This window comes from Pan troglodytes, chromosome 4 (genome assembly GCF_028858775.2).
Source record: "Pan troglodytes isolate AG18354 chromosome 4, NHGRI_mPanTro3-v2.0_pri, whole genome shotgun sequence".
NCBI lineage: Eukaryota > Metazoa > Chordata > Mammalia > Primates > Hominidae > Pan > Pan troglodytes.
In genome coordinates, this window is record NC_072402.2 from 169,753,948 (window position 1) to 169,773,553 (window position 19,606).

Genomic DNA, 19,606 nt, shown 5'->3' on the forward strand with positions numbered 1-19,606 from the left:
TGCTTTAGGTGGGTCTGTCTCATTAAAAAAACAAATAAAAACACCTTTTTTTCACTTAGTGTCTTCAGGAAGAGAAGTGGCAGGATGCCGGTCCTAAGGAAGACGCTGCTCACAGGTAACAGCTGCTGTGCATGCTTGTCCCGGTGGCCTGTTGGAACTGTGCTTCCCTTCCCTGCCTAAAGCTGATTGGCCGTTGCGGCTCCTGTCACTCCCCTTTGCTTAGCAAATATGTTCGAGTCTCTACTGCGTGTTTTTCACCAAGTACATTTGGGAAGGAAAAACAAAATCATACAGTATTTCCTCTAAAATGAGCTTTGGGTAGAGGGTCAGGTGACCCATGGTGAGTTTAGTAACACCCTGGGATTTATCAGGGAGGCCAGGAAAGGAGTCAGCCCCTTCCAGCTGCCTAAGAAGGAGGCCATGGCTCCCACTGGGAAGGTTTAGAGTTTGGAGCCTGGGGTCTGTCCATCTTCCCACTCCTACCTGGCCCTGGGCTGGCTCCTCACTTCTCTGAGCCTTCATCTGCTTATTTGTAAAGTGAGAGGATGAAGGAGCCTGTCTGTTCTTTTTAAAGCACTTTGTACAGGGTTCACCTCAAGCCCAGGCCTCTAGTGCGGTGGCTATCATCATTCACAACACTGCCCACCTCCAGAAAGGCCCCGGAGGCAGGGAAGACGGCTTTGAGCTGTTTCCTTTAGTTGGATTTACCAGTTATCAGCTGGGTCTCGTGGCTGACCTCCGGATGACAGAACTTCATTTGCAGCTAAGGCCTAAGAGTTCTCTCTCCCAAATTTTACCAGGGCCTTTTACCAAGCTTTGAAATTTAAACCCAAACCAACTGCTTTACATTCCTAAATCCCACACTGAACCCAGATATTTTGGAGATTAAACTATGAGTCAAACCCAAAACCCCCTAATGAACCCCTTAAAATGCAAGGAAGCCCCTAAATGCTTTTGAAACCAAAATGGAGCCACAGAACATTCTGCAATGGTCTTGCTGCAAGCCCGTGGTGGCAGAGGCGGTGTTACCTTGATGGACAGAGAGCCCATCTCTTTGTTCAGCGACAGGTCAGCGGAGAGATTGGTACCATAGTCCATGCTCTCAGAGGTGCAGAGGCTGCTGCAGTCCGAGTCCCTCTTGGAAGGCCCTGGAGCTGCCTGGGCAGGTGGCTCCAGGCTGCCATTGGCCAGCTTCTCCCCACCCAAGGTCTCCAGGGCGCTGCTGTTGGGCCGGCTCTGGCTGGCCTTTTGAGATCTGTTGGCTGCTGGGCTGAGGTCCCCACCCTGCTCAGCAACTTGCTTCTCCTGGGCTACCTGAATTCTGGCATCCATTGACACGGGTCGGGACTTCCGCAGGGGCACAGGCACTGCCAGGCCGTTCTCATTTCCAGGGGCCACGACTGGGGGACTGGTGGTTTGGAGGGATCCGTCCCCAGAGGGCTGGCTGCAGGGCTCATTCACACTGTCCTGAGACTGGCTGGGTGCCAGCGGGGTGGAAGGTGACTCCTCGAGAGGCTTGTCAGCATTGAGGCTTGGCGGACTCACCTCAGAGGAGTTCTGAGTATGGTTCTCCAGGGTCTAGAAAAAAAAATACATATATATATATATATATATTCAAGGCCATGCTGCTGTATGTTCAAGGCAAGAGTCAGAGATGCAGTGGAGAAAGTCAGACACCCTCAAGATGAAGTGGGCCAGGGCCAAGAAAGGAGAGCAGATATCTCCCTAGCCAGTCTTCAGCACTCCCCATTGCCTAACCGTAATAAAATTACTACTTCTTTTGAGGCATGGCAATCTCCTTACTGTCTCTAATCTTAGCTGAATGTAATAGCTGTTATTCCTGCTAGGAGGCAGCTGTGGCCAGCTGGCCAGCTCATGGCCCACAGGGAGGGGTCAGTAGCTGCTCCATTCCAGCCAATTGTGACAATGTGGGAAAATGGCTCCCCTGTGGCCAAACCTTCCCAGTTTTTTAATTTTAATTTTTTATTTTATTTATTTATCTATTTTTTTGAGACACGGTCTTGCTCTGTCACCCAGGCTGGAGTGTAGTGGTGCCATCTTGGCTCAATGCAACCTCCACCTCCTGGGTTCCCACCTGGGAGTGATCCTCCCACCTCAGCCTCCCGAGTAGCTGGGACTATAGGTGCATGCCACCACACCCAGCTAATTTTTGCATTTTTTAGTAGGGACAGGGTTTCAGTATGTCACCCAGGCTGGTCTCAAACTCCTGGACTCAAGTGATCTGCCCGCCTTGGCCTCCCAAAGTGCTGGGATTAGAGGTATGTGCCACCGCACCCAGCCAAACCTTCCAATTTTTTAAGACAAGTTTGAAATCTAGGTTTTTAATGGACATCTCTTAATTTTTAGGTGGCAACTAACTCATATTTTTTAAAAAATCATATAAAGGCCAAGCCAAGCCTGTCTGAGGACTGGATTCAGCCCTTGTGGCCACTAAGTTTTCAGCTTCATTTTTGTTTTTTAGAGTCTTTGTTGGGTGGAAAGTACTGGAAATGTTGCTATGCTAAGGTGAAACAGAACATTCTTCCTGTGCATAAAACATAAACATCCAACTTGGTGAATAGAGTGAGTATCCATGTAGCCACTTTCCAGGTCAGGAGGGGACATTGCTTTGCCCCAGAGGGCCATCCCCTGCCGCCCCGTCCTTCTCAGTGGCAATGCTCTCCCACCTCTTGACATAGTCACTGTCCTATGGTCTCTAAGTGCTACAGGTGAGCTGTGCCTGCTTATAAACGTGGTATGAATGGATTTATACTATAAGTATTCCTTTGGGTCTTGCCAGCCACTGGTTTTTAACCTCAGCTATGGCAGCTGGTTAGAAGGTAGATTGAAGCAACTCCAATCTACCTTCTAGTCAACACCCAGAGTGATGGCTCAAAAACGCAGATCTGATTCTGTCACCTCCACCCCAATACCCAGTCCCTGCCTGAAACCCTTCGGGGCTCCCAATACCCGCAGGACAAAGATCAGCCTCCTGCATGCAGACAATGAGGCCGGGTGTGAGCGCTTTCTACCTCCTCCTGGAGCCAGGCCCCACTGAGGTTCTCCTACTCCACATCCACCCCTGGCCCTGCCATCTATCGGCTCAGCCAGCCACTTCACTGTATCGATCTCAGTTTTCCTGTCTGTAAGCTGGAGCTTGGTTACCCTGTGTCAGAGCTGTAGAGGGCCCGGCAGCCACCAGGGGCTCCATGCATGGCTGGGGTGGTTGTGATGATTCCGCTTGCCCTGCCCTTCAGGGCTTTCCTTCTTCACCCTGGTGAGGGTCTGCACCAGCCTCAGGCTCCACCCAGGACTGAATTAAATTTGAGGAAGCTGCAGTGCCGTCCACAGCACAAGGATGTGGGCCAGCTCCATCCCCTGATGGGTAAGTCCAGCCCCTGCTTCTCTAGGCACAGGGAGCCACCGGGATGGCCACCCTATCCCTGGGAAGAGGCCTCCCCCAGCAAGGCCAGGGATTACAGAGCAACAGCTTGGGCCAGAATCCAGCCCACAGACATGTTTTCCTTGGCTCAGAGGGTTTTTACAAATTTAAATTAGTTTTAATTTCAATCTAAATCCAGCAAGCACTGAAGCTGCAAAAGAGTTCCAAATGTGCCCAGACATGGGTCCCCTTGGCACTGAGGGCAGCTAGAGGGGGGCCAGGGTGTTGCCTGTGGCCATATGCAGCCTCCCGTATTTATCCCAAAATGAGCTAAAAACAGTCTCATTTGGTATGTGAGCCGTGACAGGAACAAAGGATGGGAAGCCATGAATCAGTTACCAACTTTTAAAAATTGGAAGATTTCATGTGAAAATCTAGATCTCTGGTATCTGCTGAAAACTCACAGGATCGGGATCCGGCCAACACCCCCTGCTGCCTCACCCCGGCCCACATGCCATCTTACGTTACCTGCAGCGTGGGCGTCTGCAACCTCTGAGCTGGGAAGAAATTGCCTGAGCCAGAGTCCCGGCCTTCCCTGCCCCTCCCACACCAGCAGGGCCAGCTGAGATCCGGTCCTCCCAGCCCCCGCTAAGCCCCACTCTCCCTGGCCTTACGGAGGCGGCATCCGCGGCGTCCTCCTCTTCCCCCTCTTCCCGGCCGTCTTCGATCTCTTCCATCACCTCGGCCTTGGCCTCAGCCACCAGCTCCCGCAGAGCCTTGTTACTGGTGATGCCGCTGACGAAGGGATGCTGAGGGGGCAAGATGCACCCAGATTAGAACCACTCTGGGGTCATGGTGGGGTGGAAGAGGCTGGGGGAGCTCACCCCCGGGGCAGAAAAGGCCAGCCTCATTCCTGAGCAAAATGTGCACATGAACTTGGGGACCCAGAGACAGCCTGGAAAGTCCCAAGTGTGTTGGAAAGAGGGCAGATCCCAGCTGTGTCTCTCAGTGGCTGTGTGACCTTGAGCATGTCACTTAACCTCTCTGAGCCACAGGCTCCTCATCTCTCAAGTGGACACGTTAACAATGAACCCACAGGGAGGTCATGCGGATTAAATGAGATCATGCACTTGAAAATGCTTAGCCCAAAGTAGGATGCTTAGCTCAAGCCGTGTTTGCAAGGGAGGGTGTCTATTTTCCTTTTTAAAAGGTTTTAATATATAGTTTTATAAAATATGCTACATACATTTTGTTGAGGAATAACATTCCTATAGCAAAGTTCACAGGTTGTAAAGCTCAATGACTTTTTTGAGACAGAGTTTCACTCTTGTTGCCCAGGCTGGAAGGCAGTTGCGCAATCTTGGCTCACTGCAACCTCCACCTACCAGGTTCAAGGGATTCTCCTGCCTCAGCCTCCCAAGTAGCTGGGATTACAGGCATGCACCACCACGCCAGACTAATTTTTTATATTTTTAGTAGAGACGGGGTTTCACCATGTTGGCCAGGCTGGTCTCAAACTCCTGACCTTAAGTGATTCACCCGCCTCAGCCTCCCAAAGTGCTGGGATTACAGGCGTGAGCCACTGTGCCCAGCCTCAATGACTTTTTACATATATATGCACCCAGCGTAACTGCCACCCAGCTCAAGATACAGAACATTTCCATCACCGGGGAAGGCTCCCGTCTCCCTTGGCAGGCAACCCCACTCCCACGCCGCCAGCCTCGGGAGCCTGCTCCTCAGCTTCCTAGAAACAGAGCATCGTGTGTGCAGTCTTTCGCGTTGGCTTCCTTTACTCAGCATCATGACTGTGAGATTCACCTACATTGTCGCCTATTTCGGTAAACTGTTCCTGTTTTATTTCTGTGCAGGGTCTCACTGTATGACTACGGCACAGTTTGTTTATTCATCCTGCTGCTGCTGGACATCTGGGCTGTTTCCCATTTTTGGCAACTATGAATAAAGCTGCAAGAGACATTCTCGTATATGTCTTTGGGTGGACATATGTGTTTGGTTTTAAGAAAGGAAATACAAGATCTTGAGGCAGAGTGGTGTATGTTCTATTCTAGGTTTTTATACAAATGTCAGAGTCTTATTTAAAAGTGAATGTTCTTTTATGGACCTTGCAAAACGCCAAAGCAAAAGGTCTCAGCGATATTAAGTCAGTGTGAGGTATCCTGGGTGAGGGCACCTGGGTATAGCCAGGGATGTGGGATTCCTCAACCCACCACGCTCACCGAGGGCCACTGGGAAAGGAATGATGGGGTGGGGTGGGGGGCATCATGAAGCTAGAATTTGCTCATTTACAATTTACAGGAAGGCTCTGATGAAATTCACTGTTTTTACTCTCAGACAATTTATCCGGGGAGGGAGTGTCAACAAGATTGCTGGGGAAGTATTTAAATGACTAAAAAACAAATTTCTAGCACCTGGAAAACACATTCAGAACGTATATGTTCATCACAAATCATTCTTATCTGTTTGTTCATTTAAAACAGTTCATTTGGCCGGGCGCGGTGGCTCAAATGATAAACAAGAGAATTCCAGATCTTGTATAGCTGAGGGTGGTAGAGACTAAAGTCTGCAGGCAGAGGGGCCTCATTCAAGGTCAAATTCAAGCTGAGACCCAAGGGAAAGATCTGGGCGCAGAGAATTCCAGGCAGAGGGAGCAGCTGGTACAAAGAAGGCCCTGAGACTGGACTGAGCTTGTTGGGCGGCAGGAGCCATGAGACGGGCGGGATGGTGGGACACACAGGATGCAGAGGAAGGATGGGCTGTGTGTGCAGGTGAGCCACAGAGACTGTCCTCACAAGCCACCAACAGGCTGCAGTGCAGCAGTGATATTCACTACTACCCTTTAGAGATGTCATTCTGGCTGCTCTGTACTTTTAAGAGGTCTTGAGTGGGGCGTTAAGGGTTTACTAATCATAGGAGGCAAAGTAGCGTGCAGTTAAGAGTGCTGGCTGTAGACTCTAGAACCAAGGCACCTGGTAAAATCCAGCTTCCACCAACTTGGGCAAGTCACTTAACCTTGAGTCTCAGTTTGCTCACCTATATACTAGGAGCAGCTGTTATAAGCATTATGGTAAATGCTCAGATATGGCAGCCATCATCATCATCATCACTACCACCACCATCATCACCTTCACCACCATCACCACCACCATCACCACCATCATTACCATCATCATCATCACCACCACCACCATCACCTTCACCACCATCACCACCATCATTACCATCACCATCATTATCATCATCATCACCACGACCATTACCATCACCACCATCACTATCACCATCATTACCATCACCATCACCATTACCCCTATCACCACTATCATCACCATCACCATGACCATTACCATCATCACCATCACCATGACCATTACCATCACCACCATCACCCCCGTCAGCAGCAGGAGCAGCAGCACAATCAGAAAAGCCCGTTATGGCCTGGCACAGTGGCTCACATCTGTAATCCCAGCACTTTGGGAGGCCAAGGCGGTGGAGCACCTGAGGTCAGGAGTTCAAGATCAGCCTGGCCAACATGGTGAAACCCTGTCTCTACTAAAAATAACAAAAATTAGCTGGGCATGGTGGTGCATGCCTGTAATCCCAGCTACTCGGGAGGCTGAGGCAGGAGAATCACTTGAACCCGGGAGGCAGAGGTTACAGTGAACCAAGATCATGCCAATGCACTTCAGCCTGGGTGACAAAGGGAGACTCTGTCTCAAAAACAATAACAAAAAAAGAAAAGCCTGTTTTGCATTCCTAGCCACTCCTATTCCCTCCCACATGCCCCCAGAGCACAGCTTTTTGGAACCAAAGGTGAGAACCAAGATCCCAAAGGTGAGAACCAAGATCTCAAAGGTTCCTAAGCTCCACACTGCGCAATCTAACACAAGTGAACTTGAGCGAAACGCCCCAGGACGCTTCACTGCAGTGGCTGAAGCAGACGCGGCAGAAATAAATAAACACAGGCAGGGGCTTCTGGAAACACCAGGTTTTCATCGGGGCACCCCATGTATTGATCAAATCAGTGGCTTTTCAGCACGGCCAGGAACTCTCCTTTCTTGAGGCAGAACCATCTGCTCCACTGCCTCCCTGACCACCCCAGCGTCCTTAGGAGGAGGAAGGAGGGCCATGGGGAAGAAAGTCTGTGATGGGTGGGTGAGGAGGGCAGCTCTGCCAGGCACCAGAGCAAGCAAGGCTGGCACACAGGGCCACCCGTCCTATGGCTGATTAGGCCCAAACACTGTTTTACAGACTGCTCTGGGACGCAAAACACAGACCACCTCCGCTACGGCATCAGCTCCTCTGCCGCCAGAGATGTGTTTAGAGGCCCATTAGAGAGATAATGCCCTGGCTATGCTGCAAGGGAGAATCCTAGCCCGCACCAGGTAGGCTGGTCTGGGCACACGTGTTCCCAGTGGAAGGCTAGATCACAGAGGAACTTGACCGCCCAGTCCTCCCCCCCAGTAAGAGGCACGGGCTGGCTGTTCAGTGCCATCTTTGCTGAAAAAGACAACCGGCACCTGCTCTCTAGCCAGGGCCTCCCCTGCCATCTAAACAGATGTCCTTTCCAAGAACTCAAGCCTACTTTTCCTCTATGTGCTTAGAAACCATCAGCCAGAGGGGTCCTATACTCCAAGATGGGCTTTAAAAAACGCCAAAAAGGCCGGGCATGGTGGCTCACACTTGTAATCCCAGCACTTTGGGAGCCTGAGGCAGGTGCATCACTTGAGGTCAGGAGTTCGAGACCACCCTGGCCAACATGGCGAAATCCCATCTCTACTGAAAATACAAGAATTAGCCGGGTGTGGTGGCGGGCATCTGTAATCCCAGCTACTCGGGAGGCTGAAGCAGGAGAATCGCTTGAACCCAGGAGGCGGAGATTGCAGTGAACCGAGATCAGGCCACTGTACTCCAGCCTGGGCAAACGACAAGACTCCATTTCAAAAAAAATAAAAATAAGAATAAAAACACCTAATAATGCTTGCAGTTTTCAGGCGCTGGCATCTCTCTTTCAATCCTCTCTCCCTTCTGGTCTCCTTCCCTCCCTCTCTCTTTCATTCATTCGGAGAGGCAGCTTACCAGAGAGGTCAAGAGCACAGACTCTTGAACCCAAGGACCAGGATCAGAACCCAGCTCTGTGGCCTACAGGCTGTGTGACCTTGTGCCGGCTACTTCACTGCTGTGTGCCTCCATTTTACCATCTGCTCAACAGAGAGCTGAACAGCATCTACTTCAGAGCGTTGGTATGAGGATTAAATTAGGTGACATTTGCTAAGTATTTATAATCGTACCTGGCATGAACAAAGGGTTATGTAACAGTTTGTTAGGTAAAAATAAGTCAATTTTGGCCGGGCGTGGTGGCTCACGCCTGTAATCCCAGCACTTTGGGAGGCTGTGGCAAGCAGATCTCCCCAGGTCAGGAGTTCAAGACCAGCCTGGCCAACATGGTGAAACCCCATCTCTACTAAAAACACAAAAATTACCCAGGCGTGGTGGTGCATGCCTGTAATCCCAACTACTTGGGAGGCCGAGACAGGAGAATCACTTGAACCCAGGGGGCGGAGGCTGTGGTGAGCCAAGATAGCTCCACTGCACTTCAGCCTGGCAACAGAGCGAGACTCCGTCTCCAAAACAAAAAAGTCAATTTATTTAGCAAATATTTGCTGAGGGCTCTCTATATACCAGGCACTGTTCCTGGGACCTATCAGTGAACAAAACAAAGACGCTGTCCTCAGGGCACTGACATGCCAGGCAGGGAGCTTGACAACAAACCTAATCAGCAGGCAAGTTATATCCTGAGTGCCATGTGCCATGGAAGAAGGAAGAAGCAGGGCAGGGAAAGGGGACTGGGAATGTGGGGAGTGTAGCGGGTTTGCAATTTCATGTGGGTGGTTGGGGGAGGCCTCACCACAAGGCTGACATTAGAGCAATGACTTGAAGAGGGAGAGTCAGTCACAGAGGGATCCGGAGGAAGGCCATTCCAGGCAGCATGGACAGCCAGTGCCAAGGCCCTGAGGCAGGAACATGCCGTGTTCAGAGCACAGCAAGGCGGCTGGGCAGGCTGGAGAAGAGTGAGGCTGGAGTGTGGGAGCGAGAGGGGCGAGGGGGGTCAGAACGGTGGGGGGGGGGGGGGCGCGGATCACACAGCACTCTGAGGGGCCCTGAGACTCTGGGTTTTCCCTAGAGTGAAACGGGAGCCACTGGGGAGCTTTGGCCCGGGGGAGGACATGAGCTGGCCCCTGTTGAGAAGGTTCACTCTGGCTGCTGTGCTCAGCCCAGACCCAACAGAGAGGGCAGGGGACCAGCGAGGAGGCAGCAGCCCGAGTGAGAGGTGGTGGTGGCCCAGGTAGTGGCTGCAATGGAGGGGTGGGAAAGGCTGAAGTCTAGGCATGTACTGAATGCAGGGACAACGGGATTTCCTGATAGGTGGGCTAGGGAGTGTGGAAGAAAGAGGAGCAAGGGTGCCTGCATGGTTTGGGGCCCGAGCCACTGGAAGGGTGGAGCTGCCATCGGCTGAGATGGGAAAGCCAGTGGTGGAGCACGTCGGCGAAAAGATCCAAGTGCTCAGCGTTCAGTGTGAGATGCCCACTGGACCTCCGGGGAGTCAACAGCTGGACGCGGGCTGAGGCATCGAGCTGGTAGTGCTGCACACTGGGTGCGTGGAGATGGAGGGAGGGCCCTGTGCACTCTCACACTAATGAGCTGGGGCAAAGGGGGGCGAGCAAAGGCAACAGAGAAGGAGAGGCTGATGACCAAGGGTGTGTGGAGGCCTGGAGGTCGAGTGCCGACAGGAGGAGGAGGAGATCGACTGGGCTGGTGCTGTTGATGTGTTCAGTGAGACCAACACCGAGGCTGACCCATGGCACAGAAACCGCTGACGACCTTGACAAGAGCAGCTGTGATAGAGTGGACAGGTTTAAGAGCAAATTCAGCCAGTATCTACTCAGCACCTCACGTGTGACAGCTGTATGTTAAAAATGTTACATACAAAATCTCATTCACTCACACAATCCTGTGCAGCCAGCACTCTCTACATCTTACAGATGAGGAAACTGAGGCACAGAGTGAGAACCATGCAGATTCTGGGTGGGGGGGGCGGGGCATGGCGTGTCTGATTTCAGAGCCTGGTTACTAACCACAAGTTGGTCCAGGCCCAAAGAATGTCTGCAGGAGTCATTGAATGAATCACAAACCAATGGGGGCGTGAATCACTCCGCCCAGGGCGGGACACAGGGAGACGTGAGAGCCAGGCACTTCTTGGAAGCCGGTAGACACCCTGAAGGCTGACAGCACTGGAGGTGGGGGCTGGGAAGCCAAGATCTGGGCCCACCTCTGTCACTCAAAGCCAAGCGGCCTGGGGCCAGTCACCTCCCTGCTCTGATCCCGGTGTCCTCCCGAGGGGGTAATGCCATGCCCACCCTCTCTCACTGGAGAGGAAAAGGCGCGTGGGTGAAGCCAGCAGCAGCACAGGCGTGAAAGGTGCTTTATTCATCTCCAGAGATCGCTCCTTTGTTCTGCAACCCTTTCTGCTGGACGGTAAGAATCCTCTGGCAGGACATTTTTTCCAAGTATGGAGCGGAAATTCCTGGCTGAGGCTGCAGCTCCGGAGCTGCCATATGGGGATGGGGGACAGCTGGTCTCTCCGTGGAATGTCCTGGAGGCCGGATGTATCAGGGCAGGAGGTGCCTCTTACAGGAAACAATTGGCCCCAAGCGGCTTGGACAGTGACAGCAGCCCCACTCGACCCCACCCACTTCAGGGGGCCCCAGCCCACTCCCCACAATACCCAGAAAATGAGGCCTTTGGGCACTCCAGAAATTTGCTTTCAAATACATTATAGAAATGTAAAAGGAACGACTGTGACCCCCCACCCCCGGCAGTAGATAGACCTCATTTTGCATTCTGGTTCTTTCCATTTTTAAAAAAATAAATACCTCAGTCCTATGCATCAAGCATTCCTGGAGCACTGTGCTTAAGAGCTAAGCGAAGCGCTTCAGACTACCTCTCCCTTTAATCCTCACAACCACCCAGTAAGGGGACTGCTGCTATTCACTCCCATTTCAGAGTGACAAGCAAGTCACAGAGAGGTTAAGCCATTTGCCCAGGGGCTCACAGCCAGTAAATGGCAGAGCTGTCGAACCCTGGACTTTCCCGCCCCAGCTCACACTCATAATAACTAAGCTGCTACCCCAGAAGGACGCACAGTGGCTCAGAATGCCGACCACAGGCCCAGTGCATGGCACACAGTAGGAAGCTGGGAAAAGCTGGGTGAATACAAAGACTCAAGTGCCTGGTGTGGCGCCTTCCTCCCCTTCCTGCCACCGCACCTCTAAGGCTGTCATGCTGAGGGCAGGACCGGAGCCGACACGGCAGTGAAAGGGCAGCCCTGTTGCATCACCCAGGCCCATTCCTCCCCCTCTTCCATCAGTGGCAGTGACATGGGGACACTGGTCGGCAGATTTGCAAATGACCAGGCAAGTGCTGTGCACAGCCCTCAGAACACTGCTGTGGACACACCGACCTCACCCAGCCTCCAGCCATGACGCCCTAACTCGAGGCATGGGCCCAGGCAAAGAATGGCTCACAGCTCCCTCCAATAGTTCAAAAAGCTTCAAGGAAACCATTATCCACCTGCCCATTCTAAGGCAGTACAGCCAGCTAATGAGATGCTCAGAGTCTCCTGATCCCGCACACAGCAGCCAGAAGGCAGGAGGACCCTTATAAATGGATGTCGGATGCTGTGTCTCCCCTAATGCACAGATAAAGCCCAGGACCTGGCTCTGGCTTGCAAGGCCCTGCAGGACCCTGTGTGCAGAAAATAACACAGCAAGCTTCAGAAAGGGCCGCTAACAAGGTTGGATCCTCAGCTGGTCTCTGCAAACTAGGAGAGGGCTCCCACCATTAACTAATAAGAGTGGCCCGCTCTGCCTAAACTGTTCTGCAAACAATATGGCTTAGGTGGAATACCTGCTTTCCTTCTAGAGTCTGGAACTCTGGTCTGTGCCAGGCAGGGGGTGCTTATGTGACTACTACCCACTAAAAACCCTAAGGGGCTTCCCTGGTGGACAGCACAGAGAATTAAGCTGTCCTGGTGACTGTACTAGGAGAGGGCCCTGGAAGCTTGCACCTGGCTCCCAAGACCTTTTCCCACGCACCTCCTCCTTGGGCTGAGTTCTCTCTGTGCTTTTGCTGTCCTAAGTCTCCTGTGGGGAGAGAATATGCTGAGGCCAGGTGTTCTCCTAGGGAACCATCGAGCCTTGGGACAGACGCCCCAGTGCCTCTCCGCTCTCGTCTCCCCTCCCCTGGCCCCTGTGCTCCTGCTCCCCCACCTCCCACCCCCACCCCCTGGCTCTTCCCAGCATGTGTGGAACATGCTGCTGTCCCAGGTCTTTGCCTCCCCTCTCTCTGGGCCACTGGCCTTGCTCCTTCCCTTCCTGTGGACATCTGCTCACCCAGAGAACCCTTCCTTATCCTCCCTTACAAGACAACAGCCGATCCCAGGTGCCCCACCCCTGCACTGTGGATCTCCTTCCGTGGCACTGGCCACCCCCTGCCATGCACACATACTTGCTTATTTGCCACCTGTATCCCCACTGGAACATACGCTCCATGAGGACAAGGTCTGGGTGGCTTCGTTCCCCAAGGCACTCCCAACACAGAGCTGGCATTCAAGAGGTGCCTGGGGAATACCCGCTGATGGACAAACAGCTGTCCATGCTGTTCCCTGGGCGGGGTGAGAACATGCCCAGCGTCCAGGTCACTGGTGAGTTCATTAGGCTCCACCCTTCAGGGAGCAGAGTGGGAGGGGAATCCACTCACCTCCAGCAGCTGCGCGGCACTGGGTCGGGTTTCTGGGTTCTTATCCAGGGCTATCTTCAGGAAGTCACGGAACTCTACAGACCTGGGAGGACAGGCGTCAGAGGTAAGCATGGAGGAGGCAAGAGCAGAGAGAAGCCCCCCACGTCACAGACTCCACTGTCCCAATCATGCCCCTCAAAGGACAGAGGAAACTTTCACAAGCTAAAACAGTGACAGGGCCTACACGACGCCCTTTTCATCATGGACACCACTGTCCAGATGGGGACCCAGACATCGGAGAGGAGCAGGGACGTGCCCAGGCCACGCAGTGAGGAGACTCAGCAGTGCCGGGATTTGAACCCAGGCCCCCGATGTCCCGCCTAGGGTGTGCCATGTGGCTCCTGCGGCTCAGCTGGGGCTCCTGTTCCCCAGTGGGAGCCAGCTTATTTGGGTGACTTGGTTTGCTCTGGTGAAGATCTCATGTCAAGTGCACAGAGGCAGCACGGTAGCTCACGCCTGTAATTCCAGCACTTTGGGAGGCCGAGGCAGATGGATCCCTTGAGGCTAGGAGTTCAAGACCAGCCTGGGCAACATAGGAGACCTTGTCTCTACAGAAAATTAGCCAGGCATGGTGGTGGGTGCCTGTACTCTCGGCTACAAGGGAGGCTGAGGTGTGAGGATCTCTTGAGCCTAGGAGGTCGAGGTTGCAGTGAGCTATGACTGCACCACTGTACTCCAGCCTGGGCAAAAGAGTGAGACCCTATCTCAAAAAACAAACAAACAAACAAACAAACAAAAAACAAAAAAAGGGAACACAAAAGGAAAAAGAGGCACGAAGGGCCCGGGGGGCTCAGAAACGCCTGAAGACCCCCAGGCCCCAACCTCTCCTTTGGAGCTAGCAGCACCAGGAGAACGCTACCACTGCACCTCCCCAGCCCCGTCCACCACATATTCCAGCCCTAATCCCGGCGCAGGCACCCCGGCAGGTGGCCCTGCCCCTGCCCCTCACCACTTAGAGGGCGTGAGCAGCGTGGGAGGGTCCGACTTGGCGATCTTTAGCAGAACCCGCATGGGGTTGAGCTCGTGGTGTGGCGGCTCGATCTGGGCCATCTCAATCAGCGTGATGCCCAGGGACCAGATGTCGGCTTTGTAGTCGTAGGGCGTGTCCTTCATGGTCTCACACATGACCACCTCGGGGGCCATCCTGAACCAACCAAGGGACAACATAGGGCTAAGAATCTGGCCTTTACAGGTGCTTCTTGGACATTCAGGGTCAAGGGCCACCACGAGCCACTGTCGGGGTTGGCAGCACTCCCGAATCATGATCTGCGTGACTTTGCATCCCACTGTCTTCCTTAGGACGCTCTTCCACAGAAAAACGCCTCCACGCGGCTCCCCGCCACGTCCTGCTGCAGTTCCGATGCCTACCGCGAGATGGCAGCAGCAACCCGGAACACAGAGTCCTGGGGAGGGGGCGGGTGGGAGCGGAGGGGAAGGTGCGGAGCAAAAAAAAAGGGGCGTGGAGGTGGGTGGGCGAGAAGACACCAGCACAGAGAGAAGGAGAAACAGGTGTAAAAGGGGGGAGAGAGAGAGCAAGTGTGAGTAACAAGCAAGCAAGAAAGGAGCCCAAACTACACAATGGCAAGTAATGCACATGAAAAAATTGGAAACACGGCAAACAGAGAGTAGTCAGGCGTGAAATTGAGTGACAGTGTTTTGCTTTTAAAGTAATAGTTCTGGAAAAGAAGGAAACACGACAGACTACAGAAGTCCACGGAGACTTCACATGACGGTAGGAATTGAACCTGTACTGTTCACCTTCACGGTCCCCATCCCCGGCCCTCAATACATACGTGGCGAATAAATCACGAACTGAATCCTGTTTTATGGATTCTAGTTCAGTTATTAATGGAGTGCCTTCTATGTGCACCATTTCATTTCATTCTCACAGTAGCCTTATTAAGTAGGGGCCATTATATCCCTAATTTTATGGATGAAGAAACTGACGCACGGGAAAGCTAAACAGCTTGTCCAAGGTCACACAGCTAGTAAGCCACGAGGCAGGGCGTGTGCCCACAGGCTGACCGGGCAGCCCTCGTCTTCCGGCCCCTCTCTGTCTAAAGCGCCTGGTGGTCACCTTGGAGAGTTTTAACATCCAGTCCATTCCATTTCCAGAAGCTACACGACTCACCAGTAAGGCGTGCCGATGAAGGAATCTCGTTTCTGTAGAGTCTTCAGATTCTTGGCAGACACACCAAAGTCAGCTGCAAGACAAAATCTCAGCTAGCGTTTTCCACGGATATGCCTCCACCCATAGCCCTGGGGTAAAAGCCGGGGATGTGGACTCAGGGGTACACATTCCAAGTCGACAAACAGATGCCATTTTCTATCTAGCAAATTAGAAAGCATTAAAAATATAAGAATATCTGCTGCTGTGAGGAAGTACTGAGATGAACACTTTCCTCTCTACTAACGAGAGCCTGCACTGGCAGCAGCCTTCAGGAAAGCCATTTGGCAATAAATAGCAAGAACCTTTAAAATACCCATACCATTTTAATCCAGTAATTCCAAATCCAGGACTCTGCCCTAATGAAACAGTCTTAAATTTTAAAAAATGCATAATGATGGTAATCAAAATCCCATTATAATAACAGTGCCATTATAAAATTATAATCATAGTGACACACTAAAAACAACCATAATTGCTTGGCTATCAGGGAGTGATTTTAAAACTTTTTATATAGATTAAGAAAAATGGAGGCCAGGCGGGGTGGCTCACGCCTGTAATCCCAGTACTTTGGGAGGCTGAAACAGGCAGATCGCTTGAGGCTAGGAGTTTGAGATCAACCTGGCCAACGTGGCAAAACCCAGTCTCTACTAAAAATACAAAAATTAGCCAGGCATGGTGGTGGATGCCTGTAATCCCAGATACTTGGGAGGCTGAGGCACAAAAATCGCTTGAACCCGGGAGGTGGAGGCTGCAGGGAGCTGCAATCGCACCACTGCGCTCCAGCCCAGGCAATAGAGTGAGACTGTCTCAAAAAAAAAAAAAAAAAAATTAGCCAGGTGTGGTGGCATGTCCCTGCAGTCCCAATTACTTGGGAGGCTGAGGTGGAAGAATCGCTTGAACCCAGGAGGCAGAGGCTGCAGTGAGCCAGGATTGTGCCACTGCACTCCAACCTGGGCGGTATTTATTACTATTTATTAATTTATTATTATTTTTTTGAGATGGAGTCTTGCTCTGTCACCCAGGCTGGAGTGCAGTGGTGCAATCTTGGCTCACTGCAACCTCCACCTCCCGGGTTCAAGCGATTCTTGTGCCTCAGCCTCCCGAGTAGATGACGTTACAGGCATGTGCCAACATGCCCAGCTAATTTTTGTATTTTTAGTAGAGATGGGGTTTCACCACGTTGCCCAGGCTTGTCTTGAACTCCTAACCTCAGGTGGTCCACCAGCCTTGGCCTTCCAAAGTGCTGGGATTATACGCGTGAGCCACTGCGCCCGGCCTTATTGATTACTATTTATATTACTGTAAAAGGTTAAGTGGGGAGAAGGGTGATACACAGTTGAATATACTGTCTGGTCAGAATCATGCCCCTCTCACCCCAAAAAGGGGAAAAATACACACTGAACTGACTTGGAGGAAATATACCACACTACTTAAATGGCTGTGTGTGGGTGGTGAGACTTCCACAACTTTGCTATGATAAAGTGTATTATTTGCAGGACTAGCAAAAATATATGAACACTTTTTTTTTTCCATGACAGAGTCCACTCTGTCACCCAAGCTGGAGTGCAGTGGCGCAATCATGGCTCACTGCAGCCTCAACCTCCCAGGCTCAAGCAATCCTCCCGAGTAGCTGAGACTACAGGTGCATGCCACCACACCCGGCTAATTTTTGTATTTTTTGTAGAGATGGAGTCTCTATGTTGCCCAGGCTGGTCTCGAACCCTGGGCTCAAGCAGTCCTCCTGCCTTGGCCTCCGAAAGTGCTAGGATTACAGGCGTGAGGCACCAGAACCGGCCAATAAGATGTATCTTTACATGCATTCCAACACTCTCAGTCTTTCCTCACACACCCACTGCTAAGAGAAGAATTCAGCGCTACCAAGAGAAATTTTCTCCAGGGCTCCTGCCTTCTGTGGTGAAGTTTCATCTTGACTGAAAAATAGATTCAGGATGAAACAACACTTTGAGAGAACCCGGGATGCTCCATTTGAAACTCCCTGAATGGAATTTATGAGGGGTGTCCCCTGCTAGATGATGGCTGCCTTTGGACGATTCATCCCAAGAAGCTGCAGCATTATGACAACTTCAGGCCACCCCGGGCACCGGTGCCTGGTCTTGAAATGAGCTGTATCCAGGAGCTCCTTTCAGACTTGCAATTTGAAACAAGGAGGCAGCACAATGCCAAGAGGCTGGGCCTGAATACGGGAGAACTTGGTTCCAGCCTCTGCTCTTCTGCTTCACTGTCCACTCACCCATTCATTCAGGTGCTCACCAGGCTCCATCAGGAGCGAGACACTAGCCGGGATCAGAGAATACAATGAGGACCCTCGGGGAATCCACAGTTTAGTTGGGGGAGCAGAGAGTAAGCAAATAAACAAACGTCTACTCCTAACATGGAAAGTGTTGGGAAGATGGGACCGGGGCTACTCGAGAGTGCACAGTAGGGGGTGTGACCTCGAGGGAATGGTCATGGAGGGAGGGCTGGGGGCTTTGAAGGAAGGACAGTTTTATTCAGCATACACTAACTGCACATCTATTATGTGCCCGACACTGTTCTAGGCACAGAGATGAAAGCAACCAAGTCCTGCCTGACATGCCACATGTTATTCCCGTGGTGGCGACAGGCACCTGGCAAAACCCCCGGAATGCCTGGCAGCGAGAAGGGCCCAGGGCTGAGAAGGCAGGGAGAAGAACACAGTGCTGGGGTGCGGGGTGGGGAGCTACTTTAGACACAAACTCAGGATCTGGGGGAGGTATTTCCAGGCAGAGAAAACTGCAAACAGACTGGGAGGCAGGAAACAGCAGGCTGGAGGGACCAGCGGGGACAGGACACAGCCTGGCCGGAAGGAAGGGGCTGGGGGTGGAAGCAGATAAGGCAGGAGATGGGCAGGGCAGTTACAAAGCCTCTGAGCCTCAGTTTCCCCATCTGTGACACAGGGGTGATAGCACAGAACCATCGCGCAGGTTTTCCTGAGGATTAAATGACAAACGCAAAGCACTGCACTGCAAGGTCCACTCGTGGCAAAAGTGAGAAGATGGTGATTCTTTCACCGGCCCATGAGCCAGTCCAGGCTTTTTCAGGCTGGGGCAAGGCTGAGGCTGAACTAAGACCCCCCGCCACCTCTTGGGAGTGGTCAGGAAAGCTGGCTTCTGAGCCCCGGTTAGTGCTAACTGGACAGCAGTTGCTGTATCAGGGGACAGTCTGGCCAGCAAGAGGGGACAGGGGGCCCTCAGCCTCCTGAAGTGGGACCAACAGGTGCTGCAAGTGAGGTGGAGAAGCAGGAAACCCAGGTAGAGCCTGGCTCTGCTGATGACTCTGGCAGGCGGCTCCCCTGGGCCTCCAGGGTAAGAATGGGAAGCTGGCCCCACCTTCCTGCTGGGTCAGCTAGGCCCCCCTGTGGGCCTGGCTCCCTCGCAAACACCACTAAGGGCTGGCACATCATCCCATCCCAGGAAACCTTTTGGGAACAGTGACTGCCTCTCAGGCCCAGGGTGAGGATCCCAGAAGGTGGCCATTCCCCCACCATAGGCCCTGCCGATCCCTTCCTGAGAAGAGAGACGAAAAACAGAAACCACCAACGTGCAATGACACACCGTAGGTCCCCAGGGCCTCCCTCAGGCACGCACCAGCCAGCTCTTTGGGTAGCTGCTACTTCCCCTTCTGCCCCACATGATGGGGCCCAGATGGGAGAGTGGGGCAGCCCCACCTTGCAGCCCAGAGAACTGAGCCTGTTTGCTCCCTCCGCAGAGTTTATAAGGGAGTGTCCCTTGATAGCTGATGGCTGCCCTTGAGCAATTCAAAAGGGATTTTCACCATGCAGTCTCTTCTGATGAAAACACTCCCCCTTCTCCTCCCATTTTAAAATGTATTAGAGACAAGAGCAGCAGAGATAAGGGAAATCTCCCTTTCTTGGCTGTAATTTCCATAAAGAGATCATTTCTGCTGTGGCCACAGTTGTATCCCTGGCACGTTATCTGGAGCAGGAAGCACTCAACAGGTTTATCGAATGAGCATGCTCATAAATAAATAAAGAGACAGCATTTGCTAAAATGCCTTTACTCATATACGTAAAAAATAAAACTCGGTTTTAAAAACTTGTTTGCCAGCAATTCTATTTGTAGAAATCCATCTCTAAAACCAGATCTATAATATATATGGATGCTTATAAAAGCAACAGCCAA

General features: G+C 52.2%; 1 protein-coding gene across 2 annotated transcripts in view; it reads right to left on the bottom strand.

Moving 5' to 3' along the window:
• STK10 (serine/threonine kinase 10) overlaps positions 1 to 19,606 on the bottom strand; it is a 144,869-nt gene that overhangs the window by 48,829 nt on the left and 76,434 nt on the right. For both annotated transcript variants that reach the window (XR_010157046.1, XM_016954200.4), the window contains exons 5-9: positions 15,387 to 15,459; positions 14,205 to 14,399; positions 13,217 to 13,298; positions 4,057 to 4,191; positions 1,030 to 1,578 (exon numbers count right to left, since the gene is read on the bottom strand). Coding sequence is in view for 1 of the 2 variants with exons in the window: in XM_016954200.4 (XP_016809689.3) it covers positions 1,030 to 1,578; positions 4,057 to 4,191; positions 13,217 to 13,298; positions 14,205 to 14,399; positions 15,387 to 15,459 (1,034 nt within the window). In the remaining variant the exon portion in view is untranslated. The remainder of the gene's footprint in view (positions 1 to 1,029; positions 1,579 to 4,056; positions 4,192 to 13,216; positions 13,299 to 14,204; positions 14,400 to 15,386; positions 15,460 to 19,606) is intronic.